General features: G+C 39.8%; 1 protein-coding gene across 1 annotated transcript in view; it reads right to left on the reverse strand.

The window, feature by feature from the left end:
* Positions 1-25,200, reverse strand: part of GPR158 (G protein-coupled receptor 158) — a 173,570-nt gene that overhangs the window by 13,622 nt on the left and 134,748 nt on the right. Inside the window, exon 7 of the mRNA XM_026044807.1 lies at positions 5,667-5,905. Within this exon, the coding sequence (XP_025900592.1) occupies positions 5,667-5,905 (239 nt within the window). The remainder of the gene's footprint in view (positions 1-5,666; positions 5,906-25,200) is intronic.

A 25,200-nucleotide genomic window follows, 5' to 3' on the forward strand; every position in this document is an offset into this window, starting at 1 on the left:
GATCTCACCTGGGATGCAGCAATGGCCAAGAAGGAGCAACATTATTACAGGGAGTAACGCAACCCAAACTGAGCAAACAGAGCCTGGCTTGGAACTAACTACAACTCTAACACAGAAAGAATCAGGACGACCAAAATCTCATATACATGAAGGCAACTATCATTCAGAAATACATTGGGTATGTGACAAATGATCTATTAACAGTTTATGACTCCATTATATAGGGAGGGGGGTTCATCATTTAGTAAATCGTAAGTACATACAACAATTCCATTGGCCTTCTTGGCCACGAGAGCACACAGTTAACCATGAGTGAGCAGTGTGCCCTCGTGGCCAAGAAGGCCAATGGCATCCTGGAGGAGGAGTGTTGCCAGCAGGTCAAGGGAGGGGATCCTGCCCCTCTACTCAGCTCTGGTGAGGCCGCACCTGGAGTCCTGTGTGCAGTTCTGGGCTCCCCAGTATAAGAGGGACGTGGAGCTTCTCAAGAGGGTCCAGAGAAGGGCAACCAAGATGATTAAGGGAATGGAACATCTCTCCTATGAGGAGAGACCGAGTGAGCTGGGCCTGTTTTCTCTGGAGAAGAGAAGGCTCAGAGGGGATATGATTAATATGTATAAGTTCAGGAAGGGAGAATGCAGGGAGGAAGGGGACAGGCTGTTYTCACTGGTGGCCAGSRAYAGGAYGAGGGGTAATGGCCACAARCTGAARCACAAGAAGTTCCGTCTCCAGGTGAGGAGSAACKTCTTTACTGTTAGGGTAACAGAGCAGTGGAACAGGCTGCCCAGGGAGGTTGTGGAGTCTCCTACTCTGGAGGTCTTCAAAACCCGCCTGGCTGCCGCCCTGTACCACATGCTGTAGGTGTGCCTGCTTGAGCAGGAAGGTTGAACTAGATGATCTCTAGAGATCCCTTCCAACCTTGAATATTCTGTGATTCTGTGAAAACACTGAAATAGGGATATTTGAAAGCATCTTATTTTTTCTCAAGGACAAGAGCATTTGAAAAAAATATATTATTACCTAACCTTTACAAGTTTAAAGAGGTAGATGATGACTTCAAGGGCTAAACACCTAAAATCTGAATTTGTAATTGAGTCATTTGCTTTTTCTGTGTATCTAGAAAATTACTTCATTTACTAGTTATATGAATGCTCCAATATCATTATCTGTTGTATCTCCACCCCAGATGGGAGTGGGAGAAGAACCCAATGCTCCCTGACACTTTCCATTATAAGTTCTTGTTTTCAGTAGAAGCTGAATCATTTTGGTAAAAAAAAATCCTACAGTGGGTGTTTTCCTTGGGGCACTCGTTAATTCAAAATAGTTCCACTGCTTTGGAGAAAAGGAGGCAGAAAACTTGTGACGACCCATTGTAAAAAAAAGGGGCTTCTGAGAAGCTTCATTCTCCTCTATTCTTGAGCGTGTTCTATTTTAGATTACATGTGGAGAAACAGTTAGGCTGAGATGAGTGAATTGTCCCACTTCATTTAGTCTCTTCTCATAAAGATGTTCTGTACCACTCATCACCCTTGCTGCTCATCCATACACTGTTCCCACAAGATTTACAGTATCTTTTAGAGATGATGGACCTAAACTATTATTGCTGATGTGGGCCACGATAAAGGTGTATGTGGGGGGAGAAGTGGGTTATATGGAGAAAAAGGGCAGTTTTGAAGTGAAAGCAATGCAATGCTCCTCTGTAAAAAAGCGATTCTTTTCCCATTTGTACTGCAAATATTTTCATTTAGTCCTGGTCACATCAGTTAAAGCCAGCTTTTCACAAGTGATCACGACTTTTACATAGTACATTTTCTGAGTATGTAATATTGAAATACCAAAGCTAGAATCTGTATAAATACTGAATGTTAACAAGTACATCCTGATTATGCTTTCAACACAGAAGAGGCTATAAACATTTCCAAATACTCTGAAAAATCAGCTCCTATGTGTTTCAAGATAGGCAACCAAAATGGATAGCTACTGCTGACAATTTTGGCTTTAATCTTTGTACATCAGTGTGAGGGAGAACACAGCCTAAAAATGTCCATGCGGCAATTAACAATTCTTCATTCATTGCAGACTCAGAACAACATACCCCAAAAATGGCAGAGGGCCATTCATCAGATGTGGATAATAAAAATAATCACTCAGATGATGAATGTAGCTGAGGGCCTGTAGAAAACCTAATAAAGGGCCTTGTAAGACTCTATTACAATGCACTGACTCAAATCTACATGGATGTTCTTAATGCTCCACCTATCAGAGCTTGTTTTGGCAACTCGTTATCATTTTAGATACAAAGATTACATAGCTTAAATATTAACAAATGAACAGTGGGAGGGAGTTCTTTTGGGAACACAGCCTGAAACACTTACTTTGTTCCTTTTTCTGGCTGAGGGCATTCAATAATCATGATATAGCCTTTTGTTTGAAATTCTCTTGATAACAGGACCAAAAATATGAGCTACCAATTAGTGCCATTACAGTAGCTCAGGCCAACTGCACTCGAGGAGAACAGCTCCTGCCAGCTGGGAACCAAGCAGGTGCTGGGGAAAAATACCTAGCTATGGTTAGTTAAGATCTGTCATTCATTTCTGGTTTAAATAAGCTCTGAAAAAGACACACAGTGCCCATGTGGGAATTATTAGCAACTACAGTACAAATGCTATTCATAGCGGATGAAACCTTGGCCCCACTGAAGTGAGAAACATTCACCTACTTTAAAACTATGAGGATTTTACCCATGTTTTTTATTGGTGCTGTTAAACACATGTGTTATCTCTGTGCCTGTCCTTCTTTTCTGCCAAGGACTCTGTTCATTAAAGATTTTTTTTTCCCACCAGTTTTGGGGAAGTTCTCTTAAATCTTGTGCTGATATACATTTCACTTACAGGATTTTCTTTTTAGGATAAATAATAATAACTTGATTCATAATACTGTGGTGCTTTAGGCACCACAAGCTTTTTGGGTTTGCTTCTATTTTTAAAAAATTGAAATCAGAAATCTGGCTGTGGCAGCTAAAAGCATAACATATCTTCAAGACACAACAGAAAGGCTTTGTGGAAGGGCTTGTTCAAGCCCTCACATCTTTCTCTGAAGTCCTGGCTTGTCAGCTGTGCCACAACTTGTCAATGTGACAGATGCAATAACCTAGGAAGTGACATGATGAAATGAACAAGGAGAAAAAGAATCTAGGCAAATAAGTGACAAATAAGAATCTAGGCAAGTAAGTGTCAAATAAGCTGCCTACAAGTATCCATACTAAAAGAAAATGCATATTATCTTATATTAGGTTACATAGATAAAATGAGATTTACTGAATGCTGATTTGCCTCATCAAGAAACCAAAGAATACAGAGGGAATGTTAGAAATGGAGACAGCCTTAGTGTCTAAGTCTCAACTTGAGTATCCTCTTAAGCTTAATGGAAATGTAAATATAAAACATTCATTGCAATAAAAGTCTCTTGAGATAGAGCTTAAATAACATGATTAGTTTGGAAAATGCTTCATAAATCCTAACTGCAATAACCTCTGTTAGCATAAAGGCTTCATCTCATTATGACTTTCTAACAGAGCCTTGTTAATTCTCACTTCACTAATCTGCAACCTTGAAAATTCCCTCTGCACGTTTCAGTGAAACCTTGACAGCAGACTGCAACAGYGAGGTATTCTAGCATCAGGCTACATTTAGCAGAATATATTAAACAAAACGCACTAGTGCTGTTTAAAAAAATGTGCCAAACTGTAACTGAACTACATAAGATATTTTTTATAAATCAGTATCTTGCATTTTTATCTTAGCATTTTAAATCAAGCACCATAATCAATTAATTAATAATACTGAATCTTTTTCAAGGATGCTCCCTGTCGATGCTATGAATAAATGAGATCCTGAATTATATGTATTCCTCCTGACATATCTCTGAGATGAAGTATCTGACTTTGGAATTAGACCAAACTGGTTTTAAGGCTCTGGGGCTGCTATTAGCAAATAAAAATCTTACAGTGCACACATATACAAACACACATGCACGTTTTAGTACAGCCTTATAGCTATCTGCTATGTGCTGACAGTTATATCAGCTGTATGATATAGGTAACTATCTGCTGATAGTTATCTGCTGATACCAGTGAGGTGGTTGCAGAGTTTGCAGATTTGCACAAACCTAGGTGTGCTTATAAGACAGTATAAGAGGTTTTTCCTATTTTGTTCAGGTTTGAAAACTAGTCTAGTCTCTACTCCCCTTGAACATATTTTGAAACATTAATAACACCCTCTTGTTGTAAACATATCTTAAAACATGATCTTTTATCATTTCTATCACTAGGAAAAGGGCAATTCATATCATTTCCTCACCAAAAGGAAGCTATTGATCATATTTAGGTATTAAAATCTGAGTTGTTCATCACGTCACTACTACAGCTATAAGACTAAGAGAATAAAAACACATTTGCCATTATGCATCAACCGCCTGTATCAATTTTTTAATAATATGGGACTGTAGTACAATGGAAAGCCATAGAATTTTCAAGCCAAACAGCTCCATGCAGATGACACCAGCATGTGCTCCACATTTAATTCCTTTTTGTTATTTCTCTTTATGGCATCTCCAGGTCCATTACTGCAACACATAGCTAGATTTTGTTGGTATCTCCCCTCCAAGAGCCCAGAACCAGACACGTTTCTAAAAGCATCCAGTTATACTCATCTCTGTGCAGTCTGCCAGCTACAGCCCTAGCAGATTCACTACCACTCCAGCCGACCACCTCATAGACCAGAGCACAGGGATGACACAGGGAACGCAGCAGCTCAGAGGCATCTGTTTCCCATGCCAGTAAGTCCTTGGTGAAGGTGGAAATTGTTTGTCCTTTAAATTTGTTGTATGATACCATGCACATAGGCCTTCTGTATATCACTCTTGGTAAAAAGTACTCCTAAAACCTAGAAGCTGCTCCTATGCCTGTGCTGCCCTGGAAAGAGCAGCTCTTGGTGAGGAAGCACTGGAGCCATCCAGACATGAGGGGAAGCCCATGGTACAGGGATGGCTGAACCCTGTCATGGGCGACCCACCACTTGTTACAAAACAAAAGAAATAAAAATGTTTTCTCCTCAAAGAGTTCTGCAGGTTGACATTTTTAGCTCCTGTCTMTCCCAAGCACTGAGAGCACATCTAGCAAATATCAACAGATGGAAAGTTGGGTGTGCATGTCATATTCCCGTTACCTGCATACTAGTTTATATAAAAATAAACAAAAGGAGTCTTACGAGTTTTTTTTCTACCCACACCAGAGAAATTTAACCAGTTCTGTGGAGTAGAAGCAAAAGCCCTCTTATTCTAGTCACAGGGTCTCACTTTAACAGAGTAGCATGCTAGATGCCTTCTGCCTTCATGGATCATTTCCTGAACACCAATAATATTGTTATTACAATCAAAGTTACAAACCTTTGAATGTCATAAAGTTTGGAAAATATTTTGATTATGTTTTAATTATTACTCCATTTAAAAACATGCATTGCCAATATTTCACTCTCCTAGATGCTTTCCAAGTGATGTTACACAGACTGAGAAAACTTTAGGTATTTTAAAAGAAGGAAAAAAAAGAAGGAAGTCAAAAGCAACTAAGCTTTAATTTAACAATTAAAGGACAAGCTACAAAATGAACATACCAATAGCCATCATGTAATCCCAGCGGTCTATGAGGCACATATTGAAGATCAGGTGGTCAGATGTTTGCCCTTGGCCAATGAGTGGAATGTTTCTCTCCAAATTTTGGTTTATTGCAGAAGTCCAGCCGACGAGAAACCAAAAGACTATCAGGAGAATTACAGCCAGCATCCTCATCACTCGTCCACCTGTCATGTATGGAATACGCTGAGCAGTTCGGGACAGGAATACCTTCAAAACCCTGGAAAATTCAGACAGTGAAGAATTAAAAAGAACACTAACTGTATTGCAGGAATTCGATTTTCACTTTATTTCACTATCAGATTATTTTAAAAAGACTTATCAATGTTCTTTCCTTGACAGTATGTACAAGAGTAAAATTTGAAACATTATTACTTTCATATTCACCACATTTAAATGCATCTGATTGCTGCCCAGAGATTGCTACACAGCAATAAGGGAAAATATTAGCTATATTTATGTTAGAGACACACATTCACACGGTCTGCTGTCAGACTATTTTGTACATTCCAGTTCCCAGTGGAAGATTTCTATCTTTGGGAAAGGGAAGGTTATTTCCATAAATCAGCAACCATGTGTCTGAGATTTCATTTCCTTTTGAAGCTGGCTGTCTGCTTCTCCTCAGCCATGTCATCTCCAGAGAAGGAAAAAAACAAAGCTTTTTTTTTTTTTTTGATATTCTTCCTACTAAGTGTGACACTTCTGAGACAACACCCTACCCCTTGCAGAAATAACTGTGGTGGTTATTTTCCTGATGAAGTGGCTCTTGACATGTTTAGAGGCAACAACACGTTTTTCTGGCTGGGGGAAGCCTATTGTATGTAGCAGGGGCAGAGGCACCCAAGAAAAGCCACATCACCTATCAGGCATACCCATCATGAAACAGGTACTGAACACAGAGCACTGTGTTCAGAAATGTCCCCTGTGCTCCTTTCTGCCCTTCACCATCTGCTGCAGCAGACAAGGCTCCTGCTGGGAGCAAAACGGCAACAAAATTGGGGAAAGTCACCTCAGGAGAGGAAACAGTTTGGCTCTTCATGTATTTCTCTTGGATGGTGGCAGTACAATTGGATCTGATCTGCCAGCAGGATCTAACTCCCTCCTGGTGTTTTCCTATAGGAAAAAGAGCCCACAGTGGCTACTCGAGCCAGTTCGTAGTCACAACAGCTGTGGACTAGTCAAGAAATTGCAGGAAAATCTCCTCCTCCCTTCCCCACTCAKAGACTTTTCCTTAACCCTCCTGACCTTTTCCAACCATAATGATTCAAYGACGTACYTCACCAGGCAGTGAGGAAAGGTYATCATGTAAGTTTTCACGTACTGAAATCTTTAGAAGTTGAAGAATGATTTTTAAAGGTTGTTCTAGAGATTGCAGTAAGAAAGTGCTCTCAAAATGACGAGGTGAAACAGATTCAATGATTTAATCCTCATATATCAGTTCCTGACTCCTGAGCATAGGCACTTTCAGTGAATATTCTTGACATCCATGAATGGAGAATATAATATTGCTGAGGTTGAGGGGACTTTGATTTTTTTAGCTGAGTTTTTAAAAATCTTTTTTAACACCCAAAGAATTTTAGTGTACCAAGTACGTGAGGCATGTCCCAGGTCATGGGGTACACATTTTCAACAATTAAAAAAAGCCCATACCCCAGGTAACTTATTTATGTTCATATTTGTCTGAAACAAGATAGAAGTAACTGGCAGTGGGTCTCAAAGAAATAATAGATCAGTGTCTGTTAAGGCAGAAGCACCAAAGCTTTTCCATATCCATACAAGTCAAYCACCTTTTGACTATAAACACAACCTTGACAGTGCGCATTAGGTGAAGTCAGAGATCTGAATACGTTCAACATTATTSAGCTGTTTTTCTCCCTACAGTTACTCCACAAGGAGCCACAGTTTTTGATCCTTCCATGTGTGATAGATGTTCAGCTTTTCCTTTATTTTATATTTGAAGCAGATTCCCAAAGTCTTTCAGGAGGCACATGCAGAATATGCAGGAGTGAGAAAATTCCTCTCTGTGGTTATCAGTCACAGTATTATTGTTCCAGGACAGCACCAGTAAAGCCTTATTTTTAGAAAAAGGTTGTGGAACACTAAAATTCAATATGAGCAAAGACTTTCATCCTTAATGTTGTGAATGCTGATCAATACTGAACTTCTTTGAAGAGAAGGAAAAGATATCCTTTCTGTGCTGGACTAGAAAACAGTCTTTTTACAGCTTCTGTTTACCTTTTGAGAAAAATCTCATTGCACATGTTTATGAAGCTTTAAGAATTAGAGAAATCACATAATCACCTAAGAATTACTGTTAGCTTTTCCTTTCTTTTTATTTTGGCTCTCCAAAGTCAATTCCTGGTGATTCTACTGAAAGCCAGTGTGTGAACCTTCTCTGGACATAATCAACCCAGACATATTACATTTTTTTCTAATAGTAGATCACTGACTGCTGACTGTGAAACATCTTTTTTAAGGAAATGGTGTGGGCTGCTGTTACATTATTGTTGTACATWGAATGATAAAAGCAACATTTTGCAGTACAGCAATCAACCCCCCTGCACCGTAAATCAAAATACACTTCAATTTTCTCATCTTTTTCACAAAATACATGTCTACCACCACCAGTATTATCCCCTTGAACATGAAGCTTGTATGTAACCCAACCTGCACACTTTTAAGTTCTATCTTTCTGAGCAGCTAAAAGGTATGTTAGGTTAAATTTGCAATGTTGAAATCTAGGTTGTGGCATAAAAATATTCCTATGATGAGCTGCACAGTAGGAATTCCCTCATATTCCTATAGGGAYCTGAGTCCAAACCTGCACTGCTCACCACCATCAGACACTGGCGGAGAGAATGCTTAATTGCCTCTGATTTACTTTTTATTCTTCAACATGTATCAAAGCAGAGAGGTGCCTGGGAATTTTCTCTCCCAAGTGCATGTTCATTCTRTAGTCTAGAGCATCATTCTCCTTCCTTTATCTCTGACTCATCTGCTATCTAAGTTTATCAYATTCATTGCATAGCTGCAATACAAAGGCATGATATCAAATTGCCCTGAGATCAAATCGCCTTAGAGAATGTGTAGTCTAATGACSACCCATGAGGACAGCAGTCAGTTCCCAGTTCAGACCCCTGCCCTGGGAGTTCCTGGTTCAAATCCCTGCCCTCAATACTGGGCAGATAATGCTTAGTCCCCTTTTATGTGGTATTCTGTATCTATATACGAGGTTGAAATAGCTACTGAGCAAATGAGAGAGACCTCTCACTGGGAGGTAACAGGTAGAGCATGCAGGCTACAGCAATATTAATAAATTAAATATGCCCAGAGTTGTCCCCAGTACTGAGGACAATGGGCACAGGACATTCTGCATCAAGAAAATAACTTTCCAAGCTGAGGTGGCTGTATGTGAACYGCCTGCTGCAAGGGTCCGTGTCATCTCCTGAACCATGCTAGCAAACTGCTTACGAGCATACAGGTTAGCATGGGCCAAAGGCAGCCCAGGGACCATGAGAACAATTTAGCAGGACAGAAGATGGAGTTCAAGTGCCCAGGAATCTTCTCTGACACTGCTTAATTTATGAACATAGATATAGCGCTGGATTCCAATCCCTCAACAAATTAATATTTAATTACGAGTAGGAAATAAAGCAATTCGACTGGAAAGACTCCTCTTCCTCTTGTTCTGTGTACCCTTCAAAATGCCTGACAGTGACAAAGTTAGGGCACTGTTTGAGAGGTCTGGACTCTGATCTAAGGCAGGAAAAGAAAATTTAACTGTTCTCCTCATCTTTCAGCTCTTCTTCCAGCTAAAACCATTGAGCACATGCAATCTACTTCTCTGTGCTGTTCTTGGATAACCAAGTCATCCTTCCCAGGGAAATGTCACCACAGATGGCAGAGCACAGAGGCAGAACACCTGCTTAGCTGATAGACCTTACTGGAAGCCCTCGAGCAGATYTCTGATCTGTGGACAGCTACACAGCATGAAAGCTAGTATGTGATAGCCATCCTTTTAACAGAGTAAACAGAGACACAATGCAGCCTGAATGCACTAAAATGGCAGAAAATTCTTAAGTCAGCCAGCTGTACTGACAAGTCTGGGGAGAATTAAGCTATAGGGTGTGAGGGACCTTTCAGGGCTTGGATCCACATAAATGGACAAGGGGATGGGTTAATTGAAAGCATGATGAGAGCTGAGTGCTGAGGGAGGCCCAGGAGGCAGGAACAGAAGCAATGTTGTAAGGGGATCTGAAGCAGAGGGGCAGAGGACACTGGTTCACAGCCAGTTTAGAAGCACTGCAAGCAAAGCACGTGGCTGCTGCCCCAGAAAGCACATCCTGGGATGTAGTGTGTAATCTCTGCAAATAAATAAGATCCTACTAAACCTCCACCTCGTATCAATAATCTGTCCTAAGAACAGAAACAACCTAGTAAAGCCCAGACTATTAGTGACTGCATAAGCAGCAGGAACAATATGTGAAGGCTCCTCCTTTAGCAACAATGACCTGGCATGGTTTGCTTACCTTTTATTCCTAATACTTATCACCTTATGCCTCTACTGAGTCATCCTGCCAAACTGTTCTGTTCCAGACTGATGATTTTTATTATGATATGAAAGCTACAACATAAAGATAAGAAAGAGGTCAAGCTCTTACAAGGTATTTTGCCTTCCTAGAGGGGTTAAGTCTGCTTTTCTACTAGAGTAACAGTGAATGTGGTACCAGATACCTAGAATTTCTAAACAGATGAACAGGTACCTATGGCACAGGTACACCATCGGGACAATACAAAGCAGAGTGTGTGCTTCACAGTTGACACATCCCTATAAAAAGTATCATGCATTATTTTTAAAATATGCAGTTATAATTTCAATGTGTTGGACCAGGTTGAGAAAGATACAAAATTACGGAGCAGAATTCACAAGCAGGTTCAAGAGAAGGTGATAGCAGCAGGCAAAAGATGCCCAGCACCCAGCTGCAATCAGAACCACTCACTGATTCCCCCAGGGGTAGGACTGGGCTCTCAGCATCATGCATTTTTAACAGCGTGGAAAAAGTCTATAAAATATGACTTGCTTTGATGCAAACATATTGATTTGAAGTAGCTTTTGTCTATCAATCTTTAGGTATATCTGGTATGGAAAACTGAATGCTTTGCTGTTTCTTTAAATGTAACTTAAATCATAACATTTTTCACGCTGGACATAYGCTTTATTTTCATCTTTTATCTGTAAGTCTAAATGGCAGCATCACTCCCACCTGAAGAAAGTGTGCTTTTCTGAGGGAATACGGAATAAAATGATTTCTTTGTCTGCAGCTGATTCCAAAGATTGTAGCTGGAGTCCTCCGACAGCTCAGCTGAATTTTGCTTTTCCCCAGTGCTCTGCATTCCCCAGCTCACTGCTGTGCTGCATCCATCTGTTCTGCTTGGCTGCCAGCTCCCACTCCAGCAGAGGCTGAAACTCTGCATATATGTGGCTTTTTAAAGCATTTTTGTTTGCATCACCATATCACCCAGGTAAGTTTCATCACAAATGGCTACTCCTTTAAAGGACTTGACTGGCTTGGATATGTGCAGAAGGATGTCCTGAGTGCTGGGGAATTGAGAAGAAGGAAGGCTCAACAGGGTACCTGTCACGTCACGCAACCAGGTTTCAGTGATGCAGACCAAGTCTCCCTATTTAAGAAATCCTCATCGGCTTTGTGCTAATTATCTCTCCCAATAAACCACTTACTGCACTAATACCCCCATGGATCCCGCTGCGATTAGAGGAACTACACAGTGAAGTATCTGACCTCAGCTGTCAAACACTCTGACCACTCAGCACTCTCTGAATACACCATGACTCTCTGAATCATTAAATAGAGAGCCCATCAATCTGTTCCCAAACAATAACTAGCGTCAAGTCTCCCATTTGTAAACTACTCACCTCTAAGTTTACATTGCAGTTACTCTGGTAGCACCAAAATCAAGAGCTGATAACAACAAAATTTGTGAGATAACTTCTGTGAGATTCCTAAAATTCTGAAAATCAGCTGATGTTGGGATGGACATTAATGATGTGTTTCATAATCTGTTATTGAACAGYTAAAACTTAAAACATTTAAATAATTTCCCCATGATAGGTATATTTAAATATATAYATTCACTTGCCAAAAGTGAGGTCAGCTCTTCAGACATTTTTTTCCATAAGCAAACCAATCTTGCAGAGTTTTTTTCTTCATTCAAATTTCAGGTGATTTTGTGGCAGAAACYTTAATTCATAGGTAGTTAAGACTCCTGTTGCTAGTGCTTTAGTGTGAAGATTATAAATCCTTCAGGCTACACAAGCTTTGGCTTAAGCTAATTATTTGGTCCTTAAAAATCATCAGATGATTATTATCCTTTTGTAAATCTAAAGCCATTCAGTCCTTTACCATCGTTGAAGACTTTCAGAAAAGGCAGCACAAAAGGCCTTAAAGTCACTATCATCTCTCAGGAAGCCTACCCTGTGGAGATAGCTTCAAACAATGCCTCCTGGTAACCCTTCCTTACAACAGGTCAGGATCATTTTCAGGACTTTCTTTACACAATGCGCTTCACAGAAGGCTGATGGAGTTGAACTTCATATGTCTACTACAAACCTTGCTGAGCTGGGCTCACAATGCTATCTTTAACCAACCTTGATGAATAAGACCAGCGGGGATGACACGAATTCCCTTTCACTTTAGTGCTACTTGGTACAACCATTCTCTCATGCTGAAAATACTTACAGATGATTTCAAACATCTTTTTGAACGTCACAGGCATTTTATACTGATCAGCAATAAGGCAGTTGGTCTAAATGTCATGCCAAAGCATGTATTTTACTTTTTAGTACAGTTACACTTCAGATACCCAAATTCTTGCCATGGATAAAACCTTAATCTCAGGAAGAAGTAGATTTGGGGGTAACTACATGGCTTGATCCTGAAAGACTGACTTTTCTTTCTGCTCTTTCTTACTTTGCTTATAGTCCTGTACTTCTGAGCAGAGAATGGTAAGCTCARCTGAAAAAAGACAGTACCTTTGCAGCATTTCAGCCATGGAAACAAAATACCTTCTTCCTATTGAGCTAAAGGCAGTAGATATCCATTTGATTTGAAAAACTAGAGCTTTAATAAAACAGTAAATAAAAGATTTTCATCAAGACTGTAAAAATAACCATCAACAGCAACTACACTGCCTGCTTTACCCTTGATACAAATTTATTCAGATTAATTTAATAAAGCACTATACATAAACAATTTTCTCTAGAAGAAAGAGCAGGGGCTTGTACACAACTGAAAATTTAATGAATTACACTGATTTACAATTCATTCTGCTATCATTTTTTTTTAAACTATACATTAATAGCATTTTTACAGATCACCATACTTTTTGACAAATGTACTAAAACCACAATTGTACAAATAAATGTACTAAAATTCACAGATGGTTACTCCAGTCTTTTCCTCTTGGTATCCTATCACACACGTGGCCAATGTGATGCTGTAGCTATTAGTTCACCTGTGCTATATAGTGGTTTAAATAAGACAAAAAAGATTTCACCAAAAAGCTCCCATTGCTTTACTGACTTTCCCTTTCTAATTAAGCAGTAAGTTTCTATACTAAAGCACCATAAAATCAGATTTCCTTTTATGTGATCCCCTTTGGCTTATTAGCTAYTTTAAAAATATCAGAAACTATTAATAGTGTCCTTTCTGCAATATGCAATTCTGTTACTGAATTTTCTAGTGCAGGATCAAGCAGCTATAGCTTGAAGGCCACACGTAGCTCCCTACTTCTTTTCACATACGCTGTGGCTAACATCCTTGGGAATGCACTCATGTGCAGACCAATAATACAGATATTTGAACGGTCTTGCAGGCCCCAGCAAAAAACAGGTTGTTTATCTTCTTTCTGAAGGAACAAATTTGCAAGATTTAATCTTGTGAGTTTGGGTTTGTCATATGCATTAGTGGCCAAATGACTGTTCCAAAACTTGTGCTTGAAGGAGGAAATTAAAGGCCCAGTAAAGTTCATTTCTCCTTAAAGTCAAATTTTGCTCTCCTTAAACAGCTTCTCATGCTGACAAGGAGCTTCATGCCATATGTGACATCTGGTACTAGCTTTACTTTTAAGTTCCTAAATCTATAGACTTTAAAGAAATGATGAGGTCAGTGGACTTCTCTGACAGGAGAAATGAGATAACCCTTTGTGTTAATGAACTGCCAAGCAAGCTCAGGAAGAGAAGGCCTGAGAGACTGCAGTGAGCAACACTGGGACAGCTRGAAGTGCCAGGAGCCTGAAAATTAAATTCCCAAGAACTAGAGAGTTTGTGAGAACTTTGGAGAGTCTGAGGCAACCCAAAATTCCTTGAGTTGGGCAAAACCAAAGACCTGCTGTACCAGGGCACAGTACGCTGATGAAGAATTAGGTACAAACACTTCTATTTCTGTTCTGATTTATCTAGCTGTCTTGAGCTTTTTCCATTAAAAAAGGTCAATCATCTTACCTGTTCAAGGATAATCCTAATTTTCTGAGTTTAAACCTTTGTGTCTTTTGGAGGGAAGTTTACAGTAGGAACAGGTTTCTGTACCCACAGTTCAAAGCTGTGACTGATCTGTGAGTCTGGTTGCATTGTCAAAGGAGATTCAAGAGAGATATTTAAGAAAATAAACTGGTTCTTTGAGATATAAAGCAAGTTATAGGAAATCTAAGATCAAGTTTACTTTGATTGGATTTGGCATTAATGCATTTGTTTTAAAATACATTGCACAGGGGAAACTCTGGTGGAAAARGAGAGATCAGGAAAAGTATTCTACCTGTACAGTGCTCACTAAATTGCTATGCACAAAAACGTTTGGCTCTGAAGTATCTCCTCTGGCGAACTTACTTGCAAGCATTTGTTTCATTTGCTGCAGTGAAAGGATGTCATCAGACTCTACTTAAAAATGGCAATCCATTATTGAAGATGTGAAAAGCAAACATCAGCAATTGGAAGGACAGGAACTTCTCTTGTCTTTGTAAACATTACCACTTCAAGGCTCTCTTAGAGTGTAGTTTTATCCTTTCACCTTCCTTCTGTCATAGTGTTTTGGGGCTAGAAGTTACTGTGAACTGGTTGACATAAGTTCATTTAGCTGCCTCTGTATCGATGACCAGGAGCACACGCCACATTATATTGCACCCTTAAATACCCAAAGCCATACAAATATTCATGCTTTTTTTTTTTTTTTTTTTCCCATGGGCCAATCTCCCAACCTTATCACTTCACTATAGGCAGACACTATTTTGGGAATCTTGTTTTTGTAAGAAAAGAAGCTACCAAATTCATGAGGTTCCTCTCTGCCCATTTCTCCAGTCAGTCAAGGTCCCTCTAAAACCCTTTAGTGTACCACCCTTTGGTGTATCAACCACTCCCCACACATGATACATAAGCTTGCTGTATCATCATAAGCAAGCATGGGTGGGACAATTAGGGTGCACTCTGTCCCACCATCCAAGTAATTAATGAAGATGATGGACCCAGTAGTGATCCATGCGGTACACAGCTGATTACTGGCCTCCAGCTGGGCATCATGCTACTGATCACAACCCTCTGAGCTCTGCCATTCATCCAGTTTTCAGCCCACCTCCYGGCTCATTTTCCTGTCCTGGACTTTAGCAGCTTGCCTGTGAGAACATTGAGAGAGACAGTACTGAAAGCCTCACTGAAGCCAAGATGGACAACACCCCTTTACCATTCTCCTCACATCTATGAAGGCAGTCACGTCATAGGCAGCTCTCAGGTTGGTTAAGCRTGATTTCCTCCTTGTGAATCCAATGCTGACTGCTCCCAGTCACCTTCTTGTCCTTCATGCCCTGTCAGCTCTGCCCTGCCTCAAGATATATAAATAACCAATGGAAGGAAATAAAAAAAATGGAGCCAAGCTCTTCTCAGCAGTGCACAGTGATGGCAYGAAAGGCAATGGTCAAAAAATGAAATGCAAGAAATTCTGTTTAAATGTAAGAAAACTTATTTACTGTGCAGGTGGTCAAATCTTGAGAGGCCGTGGAGTCTCCATCCTTGGAGATACCCAAACTTGACTGATCATGGTCCTGGGTAACCTCGTCTATCTGACCTTGACTAATTAGATGCTTAGAACACATGAGGAGTCCTTCAGCTCTAGTTACTCTGTGATCTTTTGATACTCGTGTAGTCAGCACACAGACAGATAGATAGATGGAGAAACTCAGTAGCCATTGCAATTACCATACTAATTTTTGTGCAAAAAGCTTTATATCCAGGCCTTAAATCTTAACAGGCTTTAGCATGTGGAGTTAGAAATTTTTTTGTATAATTTGTTCTATGAAATTAYTCCACAATGCTCAATTAAGACACAAAGTGTCGTAAATTCTCAAGGTGGGGACATTAAAGAACATCTTCTCATTTTTATTTTTAAATAAATCTATATAAAAATAAATAATAAAGATAAATAAAATTTAAATTTATTACTGGGCAGTGCTGTCACACACTCTAATGAAGATGCTAGCACAGCATTCCCATTCACCTGTGAAGCTATGTATGTCAATGCAAACACAACATGAGCAAGAAATAAACTGATTATTTTGTTCATTTGTCATTCTACAATAAAACATTCAAATTWAAAAAAGCCAACTGCAAAGACCACTAAGTGTCATCCTCTGTGGCTGCTCTCAGGTGCACAGGAAGATGAAGCACCACCACAAGCCAAATTCTGAAGCATTGTCTGGTGTGTTTTCTGTAAGATAGCAAAAAAAATTAAACTCAAGCACAAAGTACTGTAAGCCAATGCGTACAGAGAGATGACCTGAAGTCCCATTCTCCTGTGTTTTGCAGTGCAGCAATCTATTATTTTGTTCATGCTCATTAACTTAACCAGCCAGGTGACTTCCCCAGCTCTATGGAAAAGAGCCAGCAGCGACACTGAAGGTTTGGGTCAGCAAGTGCTTCCAAATCCTCTTCGTATTATTGAGTTAATTTAGGTGAAAATATTTCTCCTAAAATTTCCCTGTTGCTTTCATTGTGAAATCTGAGACACAGCACTGCTCAGTAAGAGATCAGATGCTGAAATAACACTAATTTTGGAGTGCATCCAGCTTCGTGAATTTTAGCTGGTACCCCATGCTATGCTGAAGACAAGCAAAGATCAAGGTATGGCGCTGCGGTGAGACTACAATTTGTTTCATATTCCGATAGCATAGTAATGAATATGGAATGTAAAGGATTGTTGAACAGCTCCAYTATTGCCTCTATCAGCAAAAACCCTTTGGTCAGGACCCGTTGTGGGGTGGGCTACTAACCTAGGGGTGGGAGGTCCTATAACTCACTATGTGAAGCTCTCTGGATCTAAATGTACGTAAGTCAGTCCGTCTTTYTCTGTATAAAATCAAAGGCTTAGCATATGTGTGCCTCAAGATAGTCCTGATTTAATGGAAGGGTTTTACATAATGTCAGAGACACTTGAGATTATGGTCAAAAAATTAATTTTGAAGGATTCTAAGCCGATCTAGAGAAAGAGTGATACTGTGTGTCTTTCCAAAGATAAACTGAGTTGAAATTATTTGGCTATCCTAAAGATGCAGGAGAGTTAATCTAAATAAATGAATTTTTAGGAAGAAAGAAAATTTTCTTGTTAAGGAYTAAGTACAGAAAGATTCTCCTCTGAAATCAAATGTAAAGTAACCTCCTTGAACACCCAGGCAACCACACCATACAGAGCAGTGAGACCCTAACAGCAGCACAAGAGACTGAAAAACATGAGAGAAAACCACAACATGGTGGAGCCTCAGAAAAAAAACTGCAAGGATGAAGTTCTCAGGAGCAGTCTCAGCTCTGAGGTCATACACACAACAGTAAAATTCATTTAACAAGAGAAGTTGCTTAAATTTCTAATCAGAGAGAAAATAAGTAACACTAAGAAATGCACTGGCAATGACCCTGTTTCACAACGAATAATCTAAAGAAACAAACATGAAAAAAGGGGGAGATGGCAAACACAGGCTTGCTAATYGTTGGATGTTGATCCAAGTTCAAACTTGGCGACATCCATGGAACAAGAGCTAATCACACAAAAAAMCAGATTTGGGCTCCTGAATATAGCAAGTGGATTCAGTGGATTCATATAGCATGAAGAAGGCAATAAAACAAATCAGTACAGTCTAACTGAAGATGGAGACAAAAGGAAACAGAACATCTATGACATTAATTATAGATAATATTTTTTTTTTTAAATAGTCTTGGGATGCGTCATTTGGTTTCTGTATTCTAGCTGACAAGTCTTGAAAATGGCATTGCTGATTCGGACTTTGCTCGGTAATGCAGATGCACGAGTGCAGAGCCGAGGCTTTCCAGGACAGGGCATGGTGCCAGTTCTTCATACATCTGCCCATGCTAGAGCTGCACCCCAGCTGCAACAAGCCAGAAAACAGCTCAGCTTACATCTCCATGCCTTCTAAGAAGCCAGCTACAAAATCTGTCTCCCAAGTTTGATTGTAGGTGTCCTTCAGGTCACTCAATTATGCTCTTCAAAAGACTGTTTAATAGTCCTTGCAAAGGCTGAAAAGGAAACACTAACAGGATTTGGAAGAAATAGTTGTGTTTGGGTTTGCAAGGATTAATTTATCAGTGGCTTTAATATAAWCCCTATCCTTTCAGTAACAAGGTGCAGAAAAAAGCTACTAAGTTCACTGGCTTTCTTTAGAAGTTCTACCTGTTTTTCTTATAGAAAGTCCCACAGCAGAAGTCTCCATTTTTATGCTGCTGCTGTTGATCCAGAAAGCAAATGCACTCTGTCTAGAACGGAGGTTTAATGCATATCTAGCATTCCAGCTCTTATACAAGCCTTTTTAATRCTGTGCTTGCCAGCCACAGGGAACTGCACCTCTGGGAGCCGTTAGCAGGGAGGACTACAGCAGGATGTGCAACGCTAACTGCAGTGTGCCAACAGCATTTGGCTAGCAAAGAAACCACCACAACAGAATTTGGCTGGGTAGAAAATCCAACATATTTCCAGAAAAAGCAGCTGGGGCCAACAGGCATGTGGAGGTCAAKGTAGGGTTTTGCACCAAAGATGACATGAGCTGCTCACACTGCAGCTAATGGCACAAGATGGGATAACGGCTGGTGTCAGAAGAGACTGAAGGTTGGCAGGAACCTGCAGCTCTGGCAGAGTGCTCCCATGATGATGCATGGGGGAAAAAAGCATGGATGGTGAAAAAAATAGTAGCAGTGAGCAAATAACCTTTAAGGAAGTTAAATATATGTATGCTTAAATGACTAACTGGAAAGAACTCAATTTACAGTTTCTACCAACAGAAGTGTGCAAGCATTATAAGGCTGGAAGCATGTCTTCCTGGTGTCCATCTCTTGGTGTCAATCAGCAATATCTTTCTTTGGGGAGRTAAGGAATGGAGCAACTGAAGAAGATCTTTATAGAACACAGAACAGAGTCCAATGAGTGTAAATGATGTGTCATTTTATGACTTTGGGAATTTATGCTGCACAAAGTCACAGCTAAAGCAGAGTAAGCTGCACCTGCTACTCTGAGAACTAGGCAAGCGAGTGCGGAATGCTGGCTCTCCAAAGGAAAATAAAAACTAGCAAAAGGTGCAACCCTGTCCCTCTATAGGTAAAATTTAAGTGAGAGTGTGAAAGAAAGCATATTGATACTCAAAATACCAAAATCCTGAAGGACAAGGACAGGCAAAGGGCTCTACTGTTTTCAAGTGTCTCAGGACACTGAACTGTGTAGGTGAAAAATCAAGTGTCGGCTTCTGATTCCTGYCCCTTGCTCCAGGGCATGGCCCAGCCCCACTGTCTCCACATGGTGCAGATATAGGTTATCTTGGGCATGCTTAACTTTGCACTCAAAGCCACAAATCTGTTAGCACAAAGTTTATTAATATATGAAAGTGTCATTTTGGGATTGGAAGAGCTCTAAGCATCTCTGATGAAAGCCAGAGATTCTGGGGMAAAAAAAGAAGTCAGAATATCACACAAGAGTAAAGCCTAAGAACAAAGTTAATATGGAGAGCTAATATGGAGGATTAGAAATAGACAGTGCCCAATGTTACTCTGTTCTCCTCCCAGAATGGGAGACAGATACMAAAAGACATAGAATGGTGATAAAGATATTATGACTAATGTCTCGGTCMACCTCAAGCAATCCTGACATTCTCAAAAAAAGAGTAGAAGGGACTGCAGGAGTTYATTAGTTCAGCTTGCAGCCCTCAGGGGTCATCACAGAAAACAAATATATTGAGCACAAGTTGATGTTTCTGAGGAAGGTCACTGTCAAGTTTTGACACAATAGACAAAGCCACACAGAAAAACAGACCAACATGTTATGTGACACACATAAGACATAAATTTTAGTATGTTCAAATGATAAAATGGCCAATGCTTYTTGTTTTCATGGTTGTAAAAAGACTTTATTGATTCGAGGCCAGTGTTAGCTGATGCTCACCAGAAGCTATCTATTGCCACTGCTAAAAAGAGTTGCACAGTTTGCACCCACATGGTTCTCAGAGGCAATATATAGGATGTTTTCTCAGCTACTGAAGTGAGATTTTCAAATCTGCATGTGCTCTGGGTGTCCCTGCAGGAGCAGGGGGGTTGGACTAGATCATCTCTAGAGGTCCCTTCCAACCTTAATTATTCTTTGATTCTGTGAAATTGAATAAAGGTCTGGCAGAGATTTGGTCACTGCAGCCACATTCCCCAAAGCATTTGAAAAGTACAGAGGAGCAAATTCCAGAGCTAGATTATGTTAATCAGATTTAAAACAAAAAAGTCTGTTTAGTCTTAGATGGAAGGCAGACCTACTGCTGAAGAAAGATCCTGCATAAAGTAATTAAGGATGTTAACAAGGGATAGCTGGGACAGTGCAATTCCAGCCCTTTCAAATGCTACACAGAGTGCTTTTCAAAGGAAATGAAGTTGATTTCCAGGGCACTGAGGAAACATCGTGGAAGAAATACATGAAGGTCACGTAGGGTCTGAAAGAGCTGATGGGAGAGTTGGAAAACACAACGTTGGATAAAAATAATATAAAATACAACATATAACATACGACTTCATAAAAGAAATATAGAGAGTACATGAAAAAAAGCTTGGCACATATGTCAAAATTACAGAGGTAAGTCAGGCGGAAGAACAGAAAGCCTCCTAAAAAAATAAAGGCAGGGATTCATTGGTAAAATCTGGAAAAACAATATATCATAGCTTTATTTTTAGCCTTATTTCTGCGAGACAGTGGTGCTGTTTCCACAGCTGAGCAGCTGGCCACACATACCAAACTTCTTCTGACCAAGAAAAGCCAAGGTGAAAGTGGCCCAGCTCCTTGTGACAGTGGCCCTTGTTCAGCAGCCCTTAATTATGCAGGTGGAATGACACATGATTTTGGACATGTAACTGACAGTTCCCATCAGCTGCAACTTAGCAGCCTAATAGGAAATCATGTCAAAGCAATGATGTAAAAGGCATCAGAACTGGACACTGGTCCACAKATAGCAACCAGGCAGCACTACTGAAAGTCCATCTGCCACTGCCTGATGTTTTGTAGAGTAGAAAACTGAAAACAAGCATGTTGCATTGACAAAAATTGATGCCAGAGTCAGAGGGGGCCTATGGTTATAAAAGRAGAGGTATTTTAGGTCAGGGTACAAGCAGAGGTTCTTGCCTGAAGCATGTACAAGTGTACAAGTAATTGTGTCGATGGGCAAAGGTGTATGTGACACACATCAGAGATGTAAGCCTCAAGTCAAGAAACTCAGTAGGCTCCCCAGATCTATGGGACCTGAAAACAACGCAACAAGTCACATAAAACCTGCCAGTGCCCCCCACTCTAATAATCTGAAATAGCAAAAGACTTTCAACTATTAAACCAAATAACTTTTGGTAATTCTTAATCACATGTGTTACAGATTAGCTCTAAATTAACAGCTTGTTAATTGAAATTGAGTTAATAAATAGTGACTCTCTCTTCAGGACCTGGCATTTCTGTATTCCTGAACTTCTAGCAGCCAAGGCAGCAACTGGCCTTTCCAGTTCAGACYATGAAACTAATTCACTGTATGCAATTTTCACATAGTCCCTTGGCTATCACTCAGATAAGTGTTTGCAAGGACAACTCAACAACAGCCAGACTGATCCAACTGCTATTGAGCTCTACCACTGTGAAGGGTAAAGCCTAGTTAAAATCTTCCAAGAGTTTTACTTACCATAGTCACATGATTCACCATCCATCAGCTGAACAGCCATAAATTTTGTGCACTTGCTTATTGGAAGCAAGTTATTGGATATAACAGTTCCTTACTGGAAAGTCAAACAGGTTTATTGAAGCTACTCCAGTAACAGTGCTAACTGTCTTGTGCTTGTCAGTCAGRTGCCACGGCTCCAATGATGAACTATAAACTCCATTGGCACAGTCATGACATCCAGCCTTGTCAACACACCACCTTATGTCACGAACGGTTGGTTACCACAAGTCAGAGACAGCCTTACTTTCCCAAGAAAATAATGGTAATTTCTGGTCTTCCAGATAACACAAAAGAGAGCAACCAATATATGACAATATTTGGACCAGGTGTCAGTTTTCCTAGCACTAAAGATTCACAGTAATATAAGTGATTAGGACCAACTTCAAAGCAACAGGTCTAACCCATTCAACAGCACAAAAGATATATGTCATTTCAGTGCACAAATATGAGTCAATTGACCAAAACTACTGTGGATGCTATCATTTCTATCACGTAAGTCTGTAAAAATTAAGGTCACATATAGGACTAAAACACTAAATTAGATGGCTTGAACCATTATATAACAGAGACTATTGTTTTTTTCTACAAAAACTCCAGTAAAGCAGTAGTTAMCTAGCTAAAGCAGATCTTCCAAGGGGCAGTACGGTCTTGATCTAAAATAGCACAGAGATTATCCCACTTCTTTCCTGGGGGCTTTCAGTGGCTAAGCACCCTCACTGAGAAGAATTCACGCCAGATGGCTCATTTAAATTTCTTTGTCTTTGGATTCCAACTTACTACGCCTCTGTCCACCAGATTAAAAAGTCTTTCATGTCTAGTATTTTCTCAATGTTTGATTATACACCATGCAAGATGTCACCTCTCAGTCTTCTCACTGATCTAAAAACTGGACTAGCTTTCATAATATCAAGAACYCAGCCTAGTCCTCAAATAATTTCTGTACCATTTTTTTCTATTTCACAACTCCTTTAAAATGTCCATCTAACAAGCATGACATAATATAATTTTATTAGTCTCAAATGTGCCATCTCCTACTGTGAAATCAGTTCCCTACTGGTAACCTTTAAAAATGCCATTCCTCTGAATTTTGTCTTTAATTAGTCGCTGACTATAACACCTTGCTTTTGACTCTGTTGAAGTATACCTGTTTGACTAAGCTCAAGTCACCAAGCAAAAAAATGTTACTTTTCTGTGGAAAAACTTACTGCTGCCTCAGGCTTTGCGTCATCCACACATTTTATGAGTAATCATTTCGTACTGGTCCTTCTTCATTATTGATACTAAGCAGTATCAGGCCTACTGCTGACCCTTCACATGAGCCCACCAGAAGCACTTCCATCCAGTCATGATTTCTAACTGACAATTAGTGTATGTGATCTGTAAATCTTTTCTTCTACTTAACTGTGATCAGCCCCTGTGCATGGAGTGTGAGTCATGCACTTAACTGCCTCTTCGTCCTCCTCCACAGATGAGTCTGTAAATCACGTCTTGCAGCGCGGAACTTGGCTTCTGCTTCATGCCATGATCCCCCCAACAGACAGCTGGGCACMACATTCTTTGATTCACCAGCTGATTCTTTCCCACCCAAAATACCATGTAATTACAGAGGAAGACTGTGGAGGTATATTTTTTGTATTATAAATGAATGAAGCCTAACAGGGAGGAAGAAACCCCTCAAAGTTGAGCTATCAGATGGGGTCCTGTATGCAGAGGAGGTCTCTGGGATGGGAAGCTGTCCCAGCAGCAGGTCTGAAGCCCTTCTGCTGTTGTGTAATCTGATATGCAAAATGAATCCTTTCTCACATCATCTGCCATGGTGCTGTTGCATGCAGTCAAAAGGAAAGAGATTTGAAAGGTATCATGATATCTGTGGGTCATTGCAGAAGGCCTTCTAATGCACAGACTTTGTATTTTTTTTTTCTAATCAGCATGCCAACATAATATAATATTAAGGCACCAGATATTTTCTTTATCTTCTCTTGGAATTTTCCTAGCCAAATTTGATCTGCTGTGATCTAGCAGAGTATGTGCTATATTAAGGTGAGAAAAAAAAAAAAAAAAAGCACTGGAACTGTACAGCTGTATTTACAATATTTTTGTATAAATTAAATATTAATATGAATACGGACAAAGAATATTTTCAGGATCAGAGAGCTCTAATAATCTTATGCATTTTACATGACGCTGATTTTTTGCTTAAGGATAATGTTTATTAGTCTCACTTCAACACTGTGCTCCATCAAGATTAATTCTGCACTGAGTATTTTTATAGCAGTTATCTTAGTTTATACATATGAAAGTAGATATTTTATTTAGAATTATGACATGGAACCATTATACTGCCTAGTTAAGGCTAGTTATTACTTGAGAATGGCACAGATACAAAAGAGCTAAATAAGATTTTTAATAATGCAAGTTTTTTTGCTGGGGAAAACCCACAATAAAACTTAATGTGATTTTGTTATTTAGTTTGAAAGACCTACTAAAATGGGGACTTAATCTTGAAGGTAGTATAAAGGAATGCTATATGGAATTTACTAAGCTCTGTAAGTAGTTGTCTAAGAGTATTTTTTCTAATACCCTAAAAATAAACAAACTAAAAAAGCACAGAGGACTGTGTCAGTGGTACCTATTTGACATATCAGAAAACCTTGCAGGTAGAGCTAACCTTCCCACAGCAAGTATTGGAGATACCAGGAGAAATGTCTTGGTTCTACTATAACAATTCAATCAAATATGAGGTGCAGCTTTCTGCACCAAGTCCCTAGCAGCCACATCTAGATAGAATCATCTTCATATTCTTTCCCACCTCCTCGACTATGAAAGGAGGTTACACCATGTCTCCTTCTCCTCTTCTTTCCTTTTCTCACAGTCAACACACACCTCCTCCCAAGAGCTTCAAGAAACAGAATGACATCATTTTTGTGTCTCTGCTAGCATGAATCTCCTTTTCTTTAGGATATGAGCCATGTTGCATGGATACTCCCCACACGGTGCTCCACACTACTCAGACTGTTGTTATATCTCCTGCTTCCAATTTCTTTAACACCTACAGAGATCTGTAGGAAGGACCAGTGACTTGCTCAGATGGCACGAAAGTGTTGCACTATACCAGATGGCAACACACAGCACTGTAATCTGAGCACAACATTTAGATGAAGCGCAGAATTGCCTCACAGCTTAATGTCTTCTTGTCCCCTTCCCTACCCACTATCCTCCCAAATT

The sequence above is a fragment of the Nothoprocta perdicaria genome, unplaced genomic scaffold, assembly GCF_003342845.1.
Source record: "Nothoprocta perdicaria isolate Ctin4 unplaced genomic scaffold, notPer1 scaffold_385, whole genome shotgun sequence".
NCBI lineage: Eukaryota > Metazoa > Chordata > Aves > Tinamiformes > Tinamidae > Nothoprocta > Nothoprocta perdicaria.